Consider the following 20,971-nt stretch of genomic DNA (forward strand, 5'->3'; position numbering starts at 1 on the left):
ATGGGTTCCTCAGAGAACGTCAGCGTGTTTCCTCCAGCTGAAGATTGTCCCGACTGCACGCAGCCCCAGGTGGGTGTGGCCAAAGCCGTGCTCCTGGGCATGGTCATTGTCGTCTTCATGGTGTTTGGCGTCCTGGGAAACATCCTGGTCATCCTGGCGGTTGTGTTCCACCGTCACTGGCGTTCCGTCACTCATTACTTCATCGCTAACCTAGCGGCGGCCGACCTTCTGCTGAGCTCGGCCGTCCTCCCGTTCTCTGCCGCCTCAGAGGCTCGTGGTCACTGGGTGTTTGGGCGTCCATTCTGCAGCGTGTGGGCCGCCCTGGACGTCCTCTGCTGCACGGCCTCCATCCTCAGCCTTAGCGTGATCTCCATCGATCGCTACCTGGCCGTTAGCTACCCTCTGCGGTACCCGGCCATGGTCACCGGGAGGCGGGGCTTGACGGCTGTAGCTGTTCTGTGGGTCGTGTCGGCCGCCATTTCAGTGGGGCCACTGTTTGGCTGGAAGGAACCAGATCCTGAAGACGAGGCGGTGTGTACCATCACGGAGGAGCCGGGCTACGCCTTGTTCTCAGCGCTGGGATCGTTCTACGTCCCCCTGGCCATCATCCTGGTCATGTACTGTAAAGTCTACACCGTGGCCAGGAAGCAGAGCCAAATGCTAGAGGGAGGCAGGACGAGGCCGGGCGTGGAGGTGGAGGGGGTGGTGCTGAGGATACACAGAGGAAGTCCCACTCAACCAGGGAAACATGAAGACACAAAGATCTCCAAGAACAGATGTTCTGCTGTTCGCATCCTGCCAAAGAAACCCAAAGTGTCCAGAGAAGAGAAGGCAGCAAAGACTCTGTGCATCGTGGTCGGCTGCTTCGTTCTCTGCTGGCTCCCGTTCTTCCTGGTTTTACCCATCGGTAGGTACCATACCGTCATCCTGTTCCTCATCAGACACCTCCATAACTTCTTCATTACTAATTGATCAGTGGGCTGCTTTTTTAGAATCATTATGGCATCAAATTTCTTTAAAAAAGCCACACGCATGAAAACAACAACCGCGCGTATAAAACCTGTAGTTGGCGGGTGGGCACGTGCTCGCCGTGGCTTCTCTCGTCACTTTCTGCTCACTCAATATATTGAAGAGGGCGGGTGTTTTGGGTGTTTCGGGAGCCAATAGAAGGCCTCTGCTACTCCTCTTCTTTTTTATTGGTCAACTTAAACGCCAACATTGTCCAGGCTAGAGCCAATCACAGGCAGTGTTGGGCGGGTCATTCTTGTGGCAACTTTAGATGCATAAATATATCTGAGGATAAAGAGGTGAATTGAAGAATAGACAGATATTGAGTATAAGGCTCTGATGTTGTTGTTTAAGTTGACCAACCAAAATGAAGAGAAGTAGCAGCGACCATCTATTGGTTCTGGAAACACCCACCTTTTAACACAGGTGGCCCGCCTTCTTCAAGACATTTGAGCGAGCAGAAAGTGATGTCGAGCACCCAGGGAGTTACAGAGAGTGAAAGTAACGGAGTGCAAGAGTGCCCGCTCGCAAGGTTGTTGTTTTCACACGTGTGGCTTTTTTAATCTAATGTGACACCATAAATCATCTCCAAATTTATGATAAACACAAAGGTAAAGCAAAGGTTAATTTTGATCCATACTCAGATGCTCCCAGCACTCATGAAGCACATGCTCAGCTACATCTGTCTCTAGCTACATTTACATTACTCTTTAAAATGCATAACATCTAAATAGTTCAATACAAACTGATAATGGAAACACCTGAATTTTGATTAAAAAAAAACAAAAAACACTCAAATATTGCTCAAAAGTTTTACGCTTTCATGAGGAGGTTTTTACACAATTATACGTCATAGGATGTCACGTACCTGGTCACATGACCACTTTTCTCTGAGAAAACATGACGTGGTACGTGTGCAGAGAAGAGGAGATGCAGAGATGTCTTAGCATTAGACCTAATAATGATTAGTGCCACATTAGACGTGAAACAACCTTTGAATGCAGAATGTTCTAAGAAGGTTTGGAATGTCCATCTTCCTGCAGAGAAATCTCACAGGATGAGATAAGTTACCAGGCTCTACAACAACCTTCAGTGGAAACACCTTCAAAGAGCAATTATACTTTGTGGAAACTTTTGTGAAAAACTGTAATGGAAACACAGCTTCTGTACAAAACAATCTCAAGTCCTGTTTTGCTTCAATTTTGACTGAGCTCTGCTGTGTCTGACTAATGCTAACCTTAGCCACGTCTCTTCTGTGTAGGATCCATCTTCCCATCGTGGAAACCCTCTGAAACCGTCTTCAAGGTCACATTCTGGATGGGTTACCTCAACAGCTGCATCAACCCCATCATCTACCCATGCTTCAGCCGCGAGTTTAAAAAGAACTTCTCCAACCTGCTGAGCTGTCGCTGCCTGAGAACTGCAGGTCGGTCCACGGGTTCAATGCCTCCACTGCTGCAGTCCAAAGTATCCTAAACTTCTAACCCTGTACTGCCGTTACACATGAGATCACATCCTCTTTATTAGTGCTGTAGACAAATAAAGGTGGAGCTGTGTTTGTTCCTCAGAGTTTGACACTACTTGAGGTTTGAAGCAACAACGTTGATCTTCTAATTGGTCACTTTCTCACTTAGAATATTGTCATAACTTTCAAAGGTGGAAAATCAATGGAGATATTTAGCCTCAGTGTGCTTCAGGTTTTTGTCGTGAAAGTATAAAAAAATAATCTGCGACCGCATGGGACGACAGTTCCCACTCTGCAGTTTCGTGGTAGACAATGAAACAGAGAAGAAGAGCTCTCCTAACGGACCTTTAATTCAATTCAACGTTTATGTAGCACAAAGTATAACAATATTCATCTCAAAATATAACATTCTTAAGAAAAATCCCAACAAATCCACTTGAACACCCTCCCTTAAAGAGTGTGCTGACACGCTCCGGTGGCTGAAGTTAGTCAGTGATCATGGACAGCTGAAAGACACCTACCCATAAGGACTTCTATCCTCAGGGTTTGTGTGTCTTCAACAGTTTAAAGGAGTGTAAAGGTCCCTTAGGAGAGCTCTTCTTCTCTGCTTCATTGTCTACTACCAAACCTCAGAGTTTGAACTGTCGTCCCCTGCGGTCACTGACTCTTTTTTTCACAATAAAACTGTTTTTATTTACATCGACATCTTTAACTTTTCCTGTTTTTTTTTTTAGAGCAACCAAAATTAGCACAAGTTGTTATTTCGACTAAAAAAATCTGCTAAATGATCTAAAAGTCAGACTGAATGCTTGATGTTTACAGGCAGTAAAGTAGTCCCATTTTTAAAAGTGAATTAAACAAATATGGTGCATAATAATGTGTTCTGTTAGACATAGATCTACTAATAAGAACATTTCAAAGGGTTTTTTGGCCAAACTTGTAAAAACATTGGAGGATCCCTTTAATGGTCAGTAATTCTGTCCCATCATGTAAAGACGAGTCATTGTAGAGGTGAGTGGGAGTGGAACAGACACTTTAATTACATCTGAAAAGGTCACCGGCATATATTTAAAGCTTCTCACTGTTCTGTTCCTTTGTCCTTCACAGACACTCATTTACTTATTTTACACACACACACACACACACACACACACACACACACACACACACACACACACACACACACACACACACACACACACACACACACACACACACACACACACACACACACACACACACACACACACAAAATAATGAAAATCTGACATTAGTAAAAACACCAACGTACGAGCCCACAATCAAGGCAAAAGTGAAGAATAATTTCATCCTGGAACATTCCAGATGTTCTGCCTGTGCAGATTGTAATCAGATTACAATCATCATTATAGTCAGCAGCAGTACGCTGTGTTTGATCCTCCTACACCGAAACCATCTCTCCTTTATCAAAGTTCACAGCAGCACCGTTATCTGTTCAAATCACTGTATATTAATAATAAATAATGAAAATAAAAAATATATATAATTATTAGATACATTTATTATACAGTTCCTCTACATTCATATTAATCAGAGCGCTTTGATTTCACCAAAATTAACCAGACACTGGACGAAAGTGAAAATAACGATGTTAAATTAAAGAATATTGACAAATAAAGCATAATCTGGATATCGGCAGAATTGATTTTTCATAGAATAAGATGGTTTTAAATAGAACATGTTTATTACTGTTGCCGTACGGACAACCCCCGATGCTATTGGTATGTTTACCGAAGTACGTAGCGTCTTACGTTATACCCCTATATCATAACCATTTTTAAGATTACGGTTAGGTTTACCTTTAGTCATGTGACCTAAACTGGCCAATGAGGGGCGCTGCGTACGGATAGAATGTCGGTATATTGATATGGCAACCGTATGGATAGCCACTGCCTTTTAAAAACTTATGGTGTCAAAAATGGTGATGAAGAGACTTGAAAAGGAAAAGTTGGAGAGATTTCACTCTATACAGTAAATAAAAACATTTATTTTAATTCTAGTGTTGAATTGATGCTGCTTCATCTTTTCTGTTTGTCCTGTCGATGCACGTCTAAGAACTAATAATTAGGAATAGCAGGAATAAATCCTTAAGAATGTTTATTTACCCACGCAGGACACAAAGAAAGCTTCATGAAAAGTCCTTTAAACTGGGATGTTTAACTTCTAATTATACCAAACAGAAGACCAGGAACAGGAAAGCAAACAAACACAACACAAATCTTCACCAAATTAAACAAACGTTGGTCACAAAATGAAGGAGATTTAAACTGCAGATCTCACTGGGACTGATAAGCACAATATTGGAGGAATTACTGATTTTCTGGCCTAAAATCTGCAGCGCATTGTAGATCAAACTAATTAAGAACATTGTGTTAATGATGTGTAACATTAATGTAGAGCAGAACAAAGATGGAGAACAACATTAAAGCCAGTCTTTCTAACTTGGAGTATACTTTGCTACAGTTTTCCTGTCATGGTCAAAACATTTAATAACTTTCCAAAACAGAACTGTTGTTTTATGACCAAACAACAATGTTTCAGGGTTGTTGGTTGGTCAGAGTCAGATTTGATGAAGTTAGATAAAGTAGCAGGACTAATAGATACTATAGAGACAATACCTACTGGGTTTAGTGGGTTTTCATGCTCAGTGCTGTCATAGCTCCTCCCACTGCCATTAATTACTATGCACTACACCTGTGTCGGAGTCTCTCCCTGAATCACCTCACATAACACCACTGCCCCCTGGTGGACATGATGTATAGCTCATGTGGTCTGAAAGGAAACACAAAATGACAAAAATACACAAAACGACTCGCAAAACATATAAAATCACCATGAAAAATCACAGCAAAAATACATAAAACAAAAATATTTAACAAAAACCACGCAATGTTTTTGTTATTTCCTGTATTAAAGCTCAGATTAATTAATAATAATACTACATAGTATTATTGGCCAATATCTGCTTTAAAATGAAGAATCCAAGATTCCAATAACAATCGTAACAATCTCAAAGTAGAATTATTTACTGAATTCATCCATTTGTTTCCTCATCTATATAATTCTAACACAGGCTGCTTTGATCTTATAAAAAAAATCAGTTTTTTACATCACAAATATGAAATGTAAGCAGGAAAAGAAATGAATAAAAATGACATGTTTTACACAAAAGCAGATTGAAATATTTTTTATTTTCTTTGTCGGAGGTTCTCGTTGTTTCCTTCTTTTCTTAACTTTTTTATCTCCAACATGACGTGTTTCCCACAGAGCAAGCATTCAGAAACACGCCTATTATCATCATCATCATCATCATCATCACACGTTACTTTGACAAAGGAGTGGATTTTCTACAACATCAGCGTCTCATTCTGCAGCACACGGACACATCACTCATATATTATTAGCATTAGATAAGTTAGAAAAGCATTCAGGCTGTGTGTGTGTGTGTGTGTGTGTGTGTGTGGTGCTGGATGAGGTTAAGTGAAGTTACCATGACAACCCAGAGGATGATAGCAGCATCCCAAGTATTATTATCAGCCAATCGAAAGCAGCCCTTTTGATTTAAACGTGTACATTATTGTGAAATCCAAAGGAAGCTTTACCTCACCTTTGATTGACATGACACTGTGGCTAAAGGGGGCGGAGCTAATGGAGAAGTTGGTCAAAGCGTCCTCGTGACAAACCCTGAATCCAAAGATTCACCATGAGTGAGTTAACTTTGATCTTCTACTGGTTTTAAAGCCTTCAAAGTCATTTTAGTTCAGGGGCCAAAGATGTAGTTCATAAGTGGGCCACAGATTTTAGGCGGGAAAACCAGTAATTTCAACATTAATGTCCTCAAGTTTGCACTTTATACTACATATAAATGATTTGTTTTTAAAATGTCATTGATTTTGTGACCAGTTTCTATTTAATTTGGGGAAGTTATGTGAAATAATTTCAGAAAAAATTAGTTCTTTGAACAATTTGGGATTTAAATTGACTGCAGTCATGTGATAAAAGCATGGGGGGAGAAATGTGATCCTCCAAATATTAAGTTTCATTAAATTTAGAAAAAGGCTCAGATATCAACAAATGAATTATTTGGGAATTTAGACAATAATTTATGTTTTTTCTGTCTTTTTTAAACTTTCTCCTGCAGGCTGAGTCGGACAGTCTAAAGGGCCAGATGTGGCCCCGGGCCTTGTGTTTGACACATGTGCTAACTCTGAAGGAAACCTTTCAGTCTTCAGCTCTAATCATTGGAATGGACAAATATTAACCTGACCTGTGAAGTAGTGTGTGTGTGTGTGTGTGTGTGTGTGTGTGTGTGTGTGTGTGTGTGTGTGTGTGTGTGTGTGTGTGTGTGTGTCCCAGCCCTAGCGCACAGTAATGACTAACATCAATGGTTTCTACATTTCAAGCATAAATCATAAATGATAATAAATCTTAGTGCTCAGCCTCAGGGCCTTTAGTTACAAAGTGACATAAAGAAGCAGTTTGACATGGAGCTGCAAAACATGAAGAGATTTGGGCTTCAGCAGAAGGGGGAGGAGCCTCTGAAAGCCCAAAGTCTGGCACCTTTAAATCGGTTAGTCCGAGCTTTAATCACACCTTTGATCATCGTCTTTGATCATCGTCCCTAAAACTCAAAGCCAAGGACAGAAAATAAAGTCAAAAAGCAGTGGCACGTCTGCTCTGGGTTCAGGCACATATCAGGTAGAAAAGAAACACAAAAAACAGCCCCCAAACCCCCCCCATAAGGATAAGGACGCTGCTTTGAGCTGAGCGTTACCACGACAACCGCGGCAACCCTCAGCAACCAAAGAGCTGACAATGGACCCAGTGGAAAGAAAGACAAAATAAAATAACAACAAACAAACTCCATCAGCAGCTGAAGGAAGGACGGAGCGGACACACACACATGCACGCACACACACACACACACACTTAGGTTTGACCCTGAGCTACAGACATCCCAGAAACAAAGAAAGTACAGAGACAAAAGAAGTGTGTGTGTGTGTGTGTGTGTGTGTGTGTGTGTGTGTGTGTGTGTGTGTGTGTGTGTGTGTGCGTGTGTGTGTGTGTGTGTGTTGAAGATGACTTTGTCAGCTGTTGTTTAGGGTTCTTTTTCTTCTTCTTCTACACTGTGTAAGTAATAACGTTGCTTGTTCTTCTTCTTCTTGTTTCCATGAACTCTCTCACATCTTCATCGTCCCCCAGAGGAGGAGGAGTCTAACCCAGACTGGTGATGTTGGCCTTGCCCCCCGGGGGGGCCAAGGTGCGCTGGGTATTACGACGAGGAATGTTGTCATCAACCTGAGATCCTGTAGAGATCAAAGAGAAGGTTTAAGCTGCTTCCTGTTTCAGCAATAATCAACACTGCAAGAGTGCCGTTAGCCACATGCTAACCCTCAGCTAGCCGCTTAGCAGGAAAAATCCCTTTGAAATGTGTGATTGGATCCCAAAACCTTGAATTTCCTCCAACCAGAGAATCATCCTCATGTTTTAAACTAAACCTCCACACAGTGTGTGATTGTAGAAGCTTCACCAGATAAACTGATCACCAGTTCAGCTACTACACCATCAGATAAACCTGGCTTTGTAGAAGAACCTTTTTAGTCAATAATATCTGAACCAACACTTTAAAAACACTTCAGATGAAGCTTGAACTCATTGTTAGTCACAGGATAACATGACTGAAAGATTTTGAACGGGGTTATGGGAAGAATTGGAGATATTTGTCAAACTCAAAGACATTTCTTGACATATTGATAACATTAGTGTGTAAATGTGTGATTGTCCCTTAACAATAAACATGCATGTGAGGTTTCTGTGTCATGTTAGAGCCTAAAATGTAACAACGACCAGAATTGTTATAAAAGTAAATGTAAAAAATAAAAGACCCAAAATGTAATGAAAAACTATACTGTATATATATACATATAGTTTTTCATTACATTTTGGGTATATAATGTATATAAGGCAAGTAAAAAAGTAACCAAGAATGTGAAGGTATATAGAGTATATGTATATACACGTGTATGATACTGCTCTCTACATTGACGCAATTTAATCCATAAATCATTGAGTTATGTAATAAAATAAAAAAAATTTAACACTTTTAGGGCAAAAATGTTTTATTCACCCCATAATGTATTAACGAACTCAGAATGTAACAAGTTGTTAAAAAAAAGTCTTTGTTCGGGCTCAGTTACATTATTGACCAATTATTACATATTATTACATACATGCTGTAGATTTCAAAGAAATAAAGAGAGAATAAATAAAACATCTCAGATTGTTTTTTCTGTGTCAGAACATGAATGTTGTTTCTCTACATCTGACCTCAGTGAAATAAACCTGAAGCTTTATCTAAACACACAGGAAGTGAACGCTGGTACCTGATAGGCTGAACCCAGACTGGTGGAGGTTACGTAGAGGCTGATTGGCTTGTTTTGCAGGTGAAGTCTTTGCTGAGGACGATGGAGTCATGGCTTTAGGTGTGACTGACACCTCACAGACAGGACCGTCATACAGTCCTCGGGGAACGCCCCTCAGCTCAGCCAGCTGGGGAAGAAAGGAGACATTTGATTGGTCGATGCTCTCCTGGTTCTCAACCAAACAAACACGAGGAGAAGGTTGTAGGTTCTACTCTCTACCCTGCTCCGAGCCTTTATCCTCTTGTAGACGTAGTCAGGGAATGGTTTCCTGGCCACAAAGCGACCACACCCCTCAGTGATGTGGAGGACCCCCTCCTCCAGGACGATCTTACCCTGGCTGATGACCACCAGAGGACCCCCACGGACCTCACAACCCTCAAAGATGTTGTACTCTACAGTCTGAGACAAAAACAAGAGTACTGATATAGCTACAGATAAATACTCAAGTACAAGTAAAAAGTAGCTCAATTAAATAGTACTCAAAGTAAAAGTTACTTTCCTTTACTGTTGGTAATAAATCTTGGTACGGGTCCCTTGCATACAGTAAACATCTCATGTAGAAACTTAATTTATTTTCCACAAAAACATCTGTATAAAATAAAAGGTTTGTTAAAATGTACGATTCTTTTTCAAATAAAATAACATCAATTAATTTAATTTAAAGTAAAAAGAAAAAAATCTCACGTTCTAAGTATAGCTACAGCTATAGCTCAATACAGCTCCTCATTTTGTGCATGTTTATATAGTCTTTTTGTGTATTTTATTTGTCAATTTGTGCATTTTTATGTCAACTCATGTATTTTTATGTCATTCTGTATGTTTTTTAGCCATTTTGTATATTTGTCTGTCAATTCATGCATTTTTCTGTTAATTTGTGCATTTTTCTGTCATTTTACATTGAATATTTTGTGTTTTTGGAGTAATTTTATGTATTTTCAGTAAATTCATGTATTTTTCTGTCAATTCATGTATTTTTCTGACATATTGTATGTTTTTGTTATTGTTTTTGAAGTCATTTTGTGTATTTTTCTCGTTCGTACCGAGTTGTGGGTCTTGGCGCTGATGATCCTGGTGACATCGGGGTCCCACAGCACCAGGTCGGCGTCTGAGCCCACAGCGATGCGACCCTTACGGGGGTACAGGTTGAAGATCTTAGCGGCGTTGGTGCTGGTCACGCCCACAAACTGGTTCTCGTCCATCTTCCCAGTGACCTGAGAGGAAGCAAAGAGTCAGGGGGCGGAGTCAGAGTGTGTGTGTGTGTGTGTGTGTGCTTTCTGTTGGACACACACCACACATTTGTCCCAGATGATGGACATCCTCTCCTCGGCACCGTTGACGCCCTCAGGGATGAGACTGAAGTCGTCCTTTCCCACGGCGCGCTGGGCGGTGCTGAACGGACAGTGAGCACTTCCTGTCACCTGCAGGTCACCGCTGAAACACAGAGGTCAGAGTTCAGTCCCAGCCCGTGACCTCTGACCTTTAACCCGTGCGTACCAGGAGAGCAGGGAGCTGAGGTAGTCCGGTGTGCTGGGGTCAGGGCTGAGGGGGGGGGACGTGACGTAGGCCGCGGCCTTGGCCCAGTTCTTACTCCAGTAGTGAGACCCGTCTGAGCCCAGGCTGGCACTGATTGGCTCTCCATACACCACCGTACCTGTGACATCACACAGTGACATCACACAGTGTCCACCAATCACACACAGTAATACAGTGCACACACACACAGACATGGGCACACAGACACATTCACACAAACACACACCCTCACATACACACACCTTTCTTCCTGGCTTGAGCGATGACATCAGCGGCGCTTTTACTCATCACCTTGGTAACGTAGAGAGGACAGTTGGTCTGATTGGCTATCGTCACTGAGCGGTTCACGGCCTCCGCCTCCACCTGCACACAGTCATTGGTCATTGGTCGGCTGTTAAACCATAGGAAGCAGAGAGTCACATGACACTGATACATGTGTCAACAACCATAACATTAGCACCACCTACTGTCTGAGTCAGACACCATCATAATTCCACCAAATTCTTTTTCTCTTCTTTTTAAATAAAATTTCTCTTATTCAGGTAACTTTTTTCAGGAAATGTACTTTGATCTCCTGACATGTTTCGACCATCAACTGCCAGTCTTCCTCAGAGACGTCTGCTGATTGCTTTGATGTTTCCTTACGATGGCCAGTGAGATCAGGAGGCGAAGCTTCAACATCAACAGGGACACCTGGGACCTTCTTCTCCAGAGACCATCAGGCAACAGAAATAAGTCATAACGACACATCAAAGCGATCAGCAGATGCCTCTGCGGAAGACTGACAGTTGACGGTTGAAACATATCAGGAGATCAAACTAGATTTCCTAAAAAAAAAGTTGTTTGAATAAATGAAACCTTAACATATACTGGAAAACTTTCATTACAGAGAAAGACTGAATGTATTTTTATGTTAATTCCAGTATTTTTATGTCATTTTATATGTTTTCGTTGTTGTTTTTGGAGTCCTTTTGTGTATTTTTCTTTCAATTCATGTGTTTTTATATAAATTCATGTATTTCTATGTCACTTTGTATGTTTTTTGTGTTGTTTTCCCTGTCATTTTGTGTATTATATTGTGTATAAGCCTATTTTGCCCTAAAGCAGCTCTTCTCTCAGACTTTTTAGGCATTGTTTGGTTCCTTGAACCCCTGGAGGTTGTTGTATATTTGTCCAAACATCCCACAGATCAAGATGCTCCAGATGTTTCTCAAACCTAGGGTGAGATAAAGTGTTGTTAATGACTCACCTCCTCAGGGCGACTCAGCACATGTCCTTCAGGTCCGGTGATGCCCTGCTCCAGGATCCTTCGCTGCTCCTGAAACACACGAGCACAGCGTCACACAGGAAGCATGTGCACCAATAGGAGAGAGAGGGGGCGTGTCCTATTACCTCTGCTACAATGTCTCCGTTCTCAGCGTGGACCTGAGCCACGGCGCCGAGGTCTCGGATCACGCTGAACACCTCGTAGACCTGTGGGATCAGAACAAACATCAGCCTCAGCTGTATCTGGGGGAGTTTCTTCAGACAGGAAGTGATGTCACCAACCTGAGCATCAGTAAGCTGGAACAGGTCTTTGTAGGCCAGGTAGACCAGGAAGGAGTTCACCCCTGAGGAGGAGGAGGAGACAGGAAACCCATCAGTAGAACACCTTAGAGCCACCAGGGGGCAGTAGGTGGAACATGATGAACCTACCGTGGTCCTTTACCAGAGTCTCCATCTCGTCCTGGAGGCCCCGGTGCCACTCAGTGATGTCCACATGAAGGGAATAATCACAGCAGGCCTTACTGTCAGCCATGTCACGCCACTGCTCAAAGGACGTCAGCAGACTGAGACCTGGTTCTGGGAGGACGTGGTCCACTACGGGGACACATAGAGGACATTAATAATCAATACATTTAAATATTGTCTTATAAAGTTCATCCAATATGAACTGAATATACAGTGACATGCTTCTCTCATAATAATCAAAGTAAAACATGTTTCATTTCATATAATGTATACAACACACCCATTATTATACATACATTTTCTTAAGCCAGTGGTCAGGACCCCATTTTGGGTCGCAAGACACTGGGAGGAGGTCCCCAGATGCCTTTAAGATACTAAGGATTTTTTTTTAACAATTTTCCCATTTTAGCTTATTTTTACCCTTTTTCTACGCCGACACCAAACGTGCCATTATTTAACCTATTTTCATCACTTTTTCTTGCCATATTTTTGCTCCTTTTAATGTATTTTTGCTACATTTCACATTTCAATGACTTTTCTGCACATTTTATTCCACTTTCCAGACATTTGCAGCACTAATGTCACATATGTTGACCCATTATTGTCACTTTTAACCTCTTTTCACCGTATGACTTGCTTATTTTTCCCAATTTAACCACATTAACCGTTGTCATGCCCAATATTTGCCAGTTTAAACTAATTGTTACTACTTATAAAAGTATATTACCTTAAAACCCACCACATTTTTGACTGTTTTTGTCCACTCTAATTTGCTACTTTTAACCAGATTCTGTGGTCTTTAAAATCCATTCCACCACTTTTTCCACCATTTTCGGTCACTTTTAACCCATTTTATTTCTGATTAAAAAAATTATTTACATCTTTATGACTATATAGTATGGCCCAAATAACATCAAACTTCCTCAGAGAATACATAATACACTGTTATCTCCTAGGTCAGCTAATGCTAGACTAGTGCTAAGTAAAAGCTAGGCTAATGTTAATACAAAGCTAACTAGGCTGATACTAAGCTAATGCTAGTTTTTGCTTTTCTAACCTGCTGTTAAAGTATTTGATACAAGTCCAAAATGATTCAAAAGCAGGCTTTGGACTGACAGCAGACTAGATTGAGAACATTAGCGTAGCATGGCGTCAATAGAGTAGCATGGCATCATAAACGTAGAATGACGTCAATAGTGTAGCATGGCATCATTAGCGTAGCATGGCGTCATTAGCGTAGCATGGCATCATTAGCATAGCGTCATTAGTGTAGTATGGCATCATTAGCGTAGTATGGCATCATTAGCATAACGTCATTAGCGTAGTATGGCATCATTAGCGTAGCATGGCATCATTAGCATAGTATGGCATCATTAGCGTAGCATGGCGTCATTAGCGTAGCATGGCATCATTAGCATAGTATGGCATCATTAGCATAGCATGGCGTCATTAGCGTTGCATGGCGTCATTAGCGTTGCATGGCGTCATTAGCGTTGCATGGCGTCATTAGCGTTGCATGGCATTATTAGCATAGCATGGCGTCATTAGCGTAACATGGCGTCATTAGGGTAGCATAGCGTAAGTAACATGGCGTCATTGGCGTAGCATCATTAGCGTAGCATGGGGTCATTAGCGTAGCATAGGGTTATTGGCGTAGCATCGTTAGCGTAGCATAGGATCATTAGCGTAGCATAGGGTTATTGGCGTAGCATCATTAGCGTAGCATGGGGTCATTAGCATAGCATCATTAGCGTAACATGGGGCCATTAGCGTAGAATGGCATCATTAGCGTAACAGGGCATCATTGGCGTAGCGTCATTGGCGTAGCATGGTGTCATTAGCATAGCATAGCATAGCATAGCATAGCATAGCATAGCATAGCATAGCATAGCATAACTGCTGACTCACTGATCATGGTGGTTCCTCCAGCCAGTGCTGCCCTGGTTCCCTGGTAGAAATCGTCTGCTGATGTCATTCCTCGATCAGGCATCTGGAAACGAGTGTGAACGTCGATCCCTCCTGGCATCAGCATCCCCCCATGAGCCTCGATGGTTTTCACCCCCCCAGGAACGATGAGGTTCTCCCCAATTTGTCTATGAGACAAAAAGGACAGTGACCAATGGAACCGCGGTTTTAGAATCTTTTCTATGATGACCACAGTGTTTCTTTAACATGTGACGCTTTAAACCTCACTTAATGACTCCATCCTCCATGTAGATATCTGCACAGAACGACTGATCATCATTGACGATCTTTGCTCCTTTGATCAGGAGACGATCGCTCTGGAAAACAACAATAACAACACAGATAATCAGTCAAATATGGATCATTGATGATTGATCATTGATTATTGATCGAGTCCTTAACGACCACAGAAGTCCTAAACATCCACAACCTTATACCACATTCAGACAGCTCAAACAGGAGCAGCTAAAGCTAATGCTAATGCTAACTCATGGCCAGAGCAGAAATATTCAAAACAAGCTGTAATGGACCAATGGGAGCAGATTCCACAAGTAGACCACGCCTCTAACACCTTTATAACCAATTAAAAAAACATGAAGGAAAAAACATGGGTTTTCTCAGAATACACTGTAACCTCCTAGATAAGCTAATGTTAGGCTAATGTTAGGCTAGGCTAAAGCTAGGTTAATGCTAAGATAATGCAAAGCTAATATTAGGTTAATGCCATGCTAAGTTGATGATAGGCCAATGATATGCTAATACTAGGCTAATGCTACGCTGATGCTAAGTGAATGCTAGGTTCATGCAAAACTATTGATAGGCTAATGCTAATTCTAAGTTAATGCTAAGTTAATACGAGGCTGATGCTAAACTAATACTAGGCTAGGCTGAAGCTATGCAAATGCTAACCTAATACTAAACTGATGCTTAATTAATGTGTTCAAGTGTTTAAAGGACGAAGAACTCGTTTTTTTTTTTTCTGAGAAAAACATTTGATCTGAATTGTGTCCAAACAGAAAATATCCTGGGAACGGTGGAAGGAAAGGGAACGTTGATTTATGGATTAGAAAGTAAAACAGAAACAGACGATGACTCCCAATCCTCCTCCGTCAGTGTTCCTGACAACTGCAGTCACAACATTCCCAAACAGAGGAGGATATAAGCTCCGCCCACAACAGGAAACAGCTCGGCCTGTGTGTATGTGTGTGTGTGTGTGTGTGTTGATACAGACTGAGGTTCTCCAGCTAACGTGTGGCACAAAGGGAGTGACACTAATCTAACAACCATCAAAACACTCATACGCACAGCATTCTGGGTAATCTGCACACTACAAACACACTGATGTACAAACACTAACTTTTTTAAGATTTCGTCACCACTCGTATGAGACGATGTTATTTCTGATATTAAATAAGTCGCTTTGCTCTTCCTGTGATTTCTTTAGTTTCTTCGTCAGACGAAGGAAAACTGGGACTGACGCCATTTTTATTTGGCTTGGTTTCTCATGTTTCCCGTGTTGTGACATCTCTGCGAGACAACATTTCGGTCGTTTTCTGTGTTTTTGTGAAAGCCACAAAATTAACAAATACCATTGTTTTGATTTGATATGTTGCAACAATGTTTTAGGTAAGCTAATTCTAGGCTAGTTCTAATGCTAAGATAATACTGGACTAATGCTAAGATAATGCTAAGCTGATGCTAGGCTAATACTAAGTTAATGCTAGGTTAATACTAGGTTATTGCTAAGCTAATTCTTAGCTAATACTAGGCTAATGCTACGTTAATGATAAGCTGATGCTAAGCTAATACTAAGCTGTTGCTAGGCTAATACTAGGTTAATGCTAAGTTAATGCTAAGCTAATACTATGCTAATGCTAAGCTGATGCTAAGTTAATGCTAGGCTAATGCTAGGCTAATGCTAAGTTGATGATAGGCTACAACAAGGTCAATGCTAAGCTAATGCTAAGATAATATTAGGCTAATGCTAAGATAATACTAAGCTAATACTAAGCTAATACTAAGCTGATGATAGGTTAATACTAGGTTAATGCTAATGTTTAGTTAATATTATGTTAATGCTAAGCTGATGCTAAGTTAATGCTGTGCTAATGCTAATCTAATACTAGGCTAATGCTAAGTTGATGCTAAGCTAATTCTAGGTTTTTGCTAAATTAAGACTAGGCTACTGCTAGCATAGATGTACGGGATTTGGGTGGAAGCGCTAGACTTGGAGGGTTCTGGGTCCTGATTTGCGGATGATGTCAGGTTCTGTTTTTTATCTTTAAAATCTAAACTCAGAAACTCAGAGTGTTGATGCTGCAGCAGTGACAGGAGGAATGATCTCAGCCTCCGAGCTGCTTCCTGTCTGATGTTTAGGAACAGGAAGTTGATCCAGTTATGTCTGACCTCATCAGAGCTGGGAAAACCACACCCCTAATCCTCAGTTATCCATGCTAAAACTGGAACGTTTAGGAACAGTGTGTGTGTGATACCCAGTACATAGTTACCACTAAAAATATTATAAACAAACACTTCTCATATTTTAGGATTAATGGAAACTCCTGATGTTTAATCTGCATAAACCGAGGTACGTTTTCCATTTTGTTTGTTTCTATTGACGTTAACAAGTCATTTCATATTTCAATAGCACACGCTGACATCATGTAAGATTTGATGCCATCTTCATATTGTTAAAAAAATAACTAAACAGAAATTATTTCCAAAAATAAATAATAATAATATTGCTATTTCAATTTTTTTCGTTTATTTCCCGCGATCATGGAAAATCAGATGTTCAACAGAATTCTACAGTTTACATGTTGCATCATAGTTGAATTTATATGTGATAAAAATATGTGACAAAAATTATTTGACAAAAAACTACGTCACAAAATTACTAATTTAATATCGGAGTGATGGGCGGGGCTCCATCAGCAGGACAGGCCCCACCCATTGAGAATGATGTTCACAACAGTTTATTATCAGCAACACACACACACACACACACACACTTTCGGTGTGAAGAAGAGGAAACTTTCTTCATCAGTAACACATTGTTCACACGTTGAACTCACAAGCACAGTGACGTGTGCGCGTTACGCACGTGTGTTCGGTGTCCACACCCTGCAGCTCTGCAGCGACCACACACACACACACACACACACACACACACACACACACACACACACACACACACACACACACACACACACACACACACACACACACACACACACACACACACACACACAAAGAGCTGAAGGAGAGGGACCGACACACACACACACTTTGACAAGCTGACCGGCCGATACACACACACACACACGCACGCACGCACACACACACGCACGCACGCACACACACACACACAGACCGTGATGCGGGGGATGTTCCTCTTTCCCTGGAATCCGGACATCTTTCCTTTCTGCACAGGACGCGCGTGCCTGTTTGCGTGTGTGCGCGTGCGCTGATTACCAATCTGCTCACAGCCCGATCCGATCAGAGCAAACCGATTCAGACAATCCGACTGTGGCTGATGCACCAAAGCTCAGACAGCAGAGAGGGAGGGGAGGGAGGGGGAGTAATCCACCGAGCATGCGCAGAGCCTCGCCCTGTTCCCACTGACAGTAATGAGGAGCTGAAGGCGCGTGCACGGTGATCAGGACTCTATTGAACAAGGAGGGTCCACAATGTGAAAAGATCTGATCCTTCATTTAGGACCTGAACCACAAAGAGAACCTGCAAACTCCGCCCCTCATCATCATCAGTTCTAATCTGAAACTGTAAGAACAAAGAACATTGATCTGATCTCATTATGATCGATCTGAGCCTTTAGTTTACAGATCAAATCTCATAAAAAAAGTGTAAGAAAAAATTGTGATTCTGCGATACATCGCGATATTTCACCGTGCAATTATCGTATTAAAATTAGCGTAGCACGTAAACTCCCAGTCACTAGGTGCCAGTGAACGCACCATCAGACCTTGTTAAACTACGTCACTCCTCAATGACTTTTAGCCTTATTTACATAAAACACTTTTATACGGAACTGCATCACTTGAGTTTTTTTGTGCTATTTTTTCCTGTGAGAACATCGTCCGACGGCGACTCCTTGTTGCACGATTCAACTTTCTACTCATTCCTCAGCTGCACACTGTCTGAAAAACTAAAACTAGTCCAAAAACAGAAAAAAATTGCAAGAAAAACTGGAAAAAATGACTCAAAAAATTAAATTAAAGTTTTTTTCCCCAAAAAACCTGGAAAAAAAAATAGCCTGAAAAATAAACCAAAATAATAAATTATCCAGAGAAAACTGATTTTTTCTCCCCTTTTAGTCTTCAAGTGAATGCAATGAGCTTCCACAGTAGGTTACTTTAAATATATATATATATATATATATATATATATATATATATTAAATTATTTTTTTGAAAAATGTAATTGAACAGTGTGATAAACATTCCCCTTGTTTCTGATATTTGTGTTTTAATTACAGTGAGTTACCATTTACTTGTTCTCACATGTTAAAAAAATCCTAAATTAAATTGTATTTCATCCCATTTTGTACTTTGACATTTGTAATTAGCATATAGTTTAGTATCGGGATAAATCATATGGTGACATGCAAATCGTATCATGATATTAATGGTTGTACAGCCCTAGTTTCTGAGCCTGTAGCTTTAAAAACTCCTCCATCCTGCAGGATCACACCCTCTGGTTCTCAACATAAGGTTCATGGTTTTTATTGTCATTTTCATGTTTCCGTAAAAACAACATTTGTTTCTTCGTTTTTATATAAACATGAAAATGTCAATAAAAACCCTTGAACTTTATACAGTTACAGTTGATCAATGACGTGTTTCAGGACAAACTCTCATTAAACGGATGGAGATGAAGCAGAGAACATGCAAACTACACCTGATCACATCCACTGTGCAGTTGTTCTAATAAAATGTAAAACATTCATGGTTGGATGCCACGCCCTCTGTGCCGCAGTGCACTCTGGTTACTGTAGTGTGTGTGTGTGTGTGTGTGGGATGTGCAGGTTGTGGTTCTGGTACCCGTGTGTGGTCCAGGTTCTGCAGAGCCTCCTTCCCGGTGCTGACTCGGACCTCCACCCTCCGGGGTTGGTGCTCGGTGACCCTCCCGTCGGTCAACGCCTCCCCGCCCGCAGCTCTCCGCTCCCCGGTGCCCACACCCACCCCCGGCCCCGGGCACAAGCCCCCGCAGAAGCGTCCGTTGGAGTCCCGAGCAGAGGTCCACATCCTGGGCCTGGAGGAGATGATGTGATGGTCTGATACTGGAGAGGGTATGTGTGTGTGTGTGTGTGTGTGTGTGTGTGTGTGTGTGTGTGTGTGTGTGCGTGCGTGCGTGCGTGTGTGTGTGTGTGTCTGTGTGTGTGCGTGTCTGTCTGTGTGTGTGTGTGCGTGTGTGTATGTGTGTGCGTGTGTGTGTGTGTGCGTGTCTGTCTGTGTGTGTGTGTGTGCGTGTGTGTATGTGTGTGTGTGTGTGTGTGTGTGCGTGCGCGCGTGTGTGTGCGTGTGTGTCTGCGTGTGTGTGTGCGCGCGCGTGTGTGTGTGTGTGCGCGCGCGTGCGTGTGTGTGTGTGGGGCGTGGCTCCCTCACACTCTCCCCCTTTGTTACATTTTGCAATGACTGAAAAAGAAAACTTTTTTAAAATAAAAAAAATGTTTTATTTGCTAATTTTTGCCCCTTTTTCAGGCTCATAAAATGTAAATAATTCAATGCAGGCATAATATCTAAAATAATGTATGAAAACGTGTTTTATTAATCAAATAATTTTGATTTCCACCAATATAATTTGTCATTGTTGTATTTGCACAATATATTTATTGTATTTTATCCTTTTTATTGTATCTGGTCTTAAATTAAGGTTCTTACAATGATTCAAATAAACAACCATGATTTGTTTCACAACAGGAGACATTTTTAAAATTTTAAAGATGTTTCCAGTCACATTTTTTTTTTTTTTTTAAATCTTTTTGGTGTGAAAAAAATTGATAATAAAATGATTTCCATGCAGTTTAACTTGAAGGATTCTGTGTTTCTCTGTTGTGTAATAAAATGGTTTCAAAGATTCTGTCTTATATTTTGTCTTGATGGATGATGATGGATGATGATGGATGGATGATGATGGATGATGATGGATGGATGATGATCAGGGATGGAAAAAAAAACTAATAAAGATAAAACAAATTGAATTACAGTAAACGTATTCCTCCCATATATCAATAAGTTTGATTATTGCTAAACCACTGCTGAAAATTCAGAGAGGAGACGTGCAGAGAGCTTCACCTTAACCAAACTGCTGCATTCTGGGAAATTAGATGAAGTGTTGCTGGCTTTCTGTAAATGTCTAGAATGAGCAGGTGTCAAATTTGATAGTAATGTAATTTGCAAAAGGAGGAAAAATTTGTTTAAACTGGCAAATATTGGGAATGACACATGGTGAATGTGGTTAAATTGATCAAAATAATCATGAAATCTGGTGAAAAGAGGTTAAAAGTGACAATAATGGGTCAACATATGTGACATTAGGTGTAAAAGTGGTGGAAAGGGTTTATAAGTGATGAACATGTCTGGAAAGTGGTAAAAATGTGCAGAAAAGTCATTAAAATGTGATGTAGAAGTGTCAGAAATGGGAGAAATGTAGCAAAAATACATTAAAATGAGCAAAAATATGGAAAGAAAAAGTGATGAAAATAGGTTAAAATATGGTGAGTTTGGTGTATTTGCAGAAAAAAGGGTAAAAATAAGCAAAAAATGGGCTCAAAATGTTCAGAAAATAT

General features: G+C 41.0%; 2 protein-coding genes across 3 annotated transcripts; one reads left to right on the forward strand and one right to left on the reverse strand.

The window, feature by feature from the left end:
* Positions 1 to 2,484, forward strand: LOC114472958 (alpha-1A adrenergic receptor-like). Its single transcript, XM_028462276.1, has 2 exons — positions 1 to 907; positions 2,270 to 2,484. The coding sequence occupies exons 1-2, from the start codon at positions 1 to 3 to the stop codon at positions 2,482 to 2,484; spliced, it is 1,122 nt and encodes a 373-aa protein (XP_028318077.1).
* Positions 2,485 to 6,790: 4,306 nt separating this feature from the next.
* LOC114472877 (dihydropyrimidinase-related protein 2) lies at positions 6,791 to 19,465 on the reverse strand. Of its 2 annotated transcripts, none has more exons than XM_028462170.1 (14): positions 19,224 to 19,465; positions 14,392 to 14,480; positions 14,107 to 14,291; positions 12,163 to 12,327; positions 12,016 to 12,077; positions 11,860 to 11,940; positions 11,717 to 11,785; positions 10,710 to 10,830; positions 10,429 to 10,585; positions 10,224 to 10,365; positions 9,975 to 10,145; positions 9,154 to 9,333; positions 8,896 to 9,061; positions 6,791 to 7,818 (listed from the first exon to the last, which is right to left on the reverse strand). In XM_028462170.1, the coding sequence occupies exons 1-14, from the start codon at positions 19,425 to 19,427 to the stop codon at positions 7,727 to 7,729; spliced, it is 1,884 nt and encodes a 627-aa protein (XP_028317971.1). In that variant the 5' UTR covers positions 19,428 to 19,465; the 3' UTR covers positions 6,791 to 7,726. The 2 variants fall into 2 exon arrangements, with proteins under 2 accessions (XP_028317971.1, XP_028317972.1); XM_028462171.1 differs by lacking the exon at positions 19,224 to 19,465 and adding an exon at positions 17,537 to 17,747.
* Between the last annotated feature and the right edge of the window lie 1,506 nt (positions 19,466 to 20,971).

Source organism: Gouania willdenowi, chromosome 12, assembly GCF_900634775.1.
Source record: "Gouania willdenowi chromosome 12, fGouWil2.1, whole genome shotgun sequence".
NCBI classification, from domain to species: Eukaryota; Metazoa; Chordata; class Actinopteri; order Blenniiformes; family Gobiesocidae; genus Gouania; species Gouania willdenowi.

What these genes read in the sequence shown, in the direction of transcription:
- LOC114472958 (XM_028462276.1), top strand. Translation starts at nt 1, where the DNA reads ATGGGTTCCTCAGAGAACGTCAGCGTGTTTCCTCCAGCTGAAGATTGT. An exon ending in CTTCCTGGTTTTACCCATCG is followed by an intron (nt 908 to 2,269) that starts GTAGGTACCATA and finishes TCTTCTGTGTAG; the next exon opens with GATCCATCTTCCCATCGTGG.
- LOC114472877 (XM_028462170.1), bottom strand. Translation starts at nt 19,427, where the DNA reads ATGTGGACCTCTGCTCGGGACTCCAACGGACGCTTCTGCGGGGGCTTG. An exon ending in CGCTCAAGCCAGGAAGAAAG is followed by an intron (nt 10,586 to 10,709) that starts GTGTGTGTATGT and finishes GTGATGTCACAG; the next exon opens with GTACGGTGGTGTATGGAGAG. An exon ending in GGATAAAGGCTCGGAGCAGG is followed by an intron (nt 9,062 to 9,153) that starts GTAGAGAGTAGA and finishes TTTCTTCCCCAG; the next exon opens with CTGGCTGAGCTGAGGGGCGT.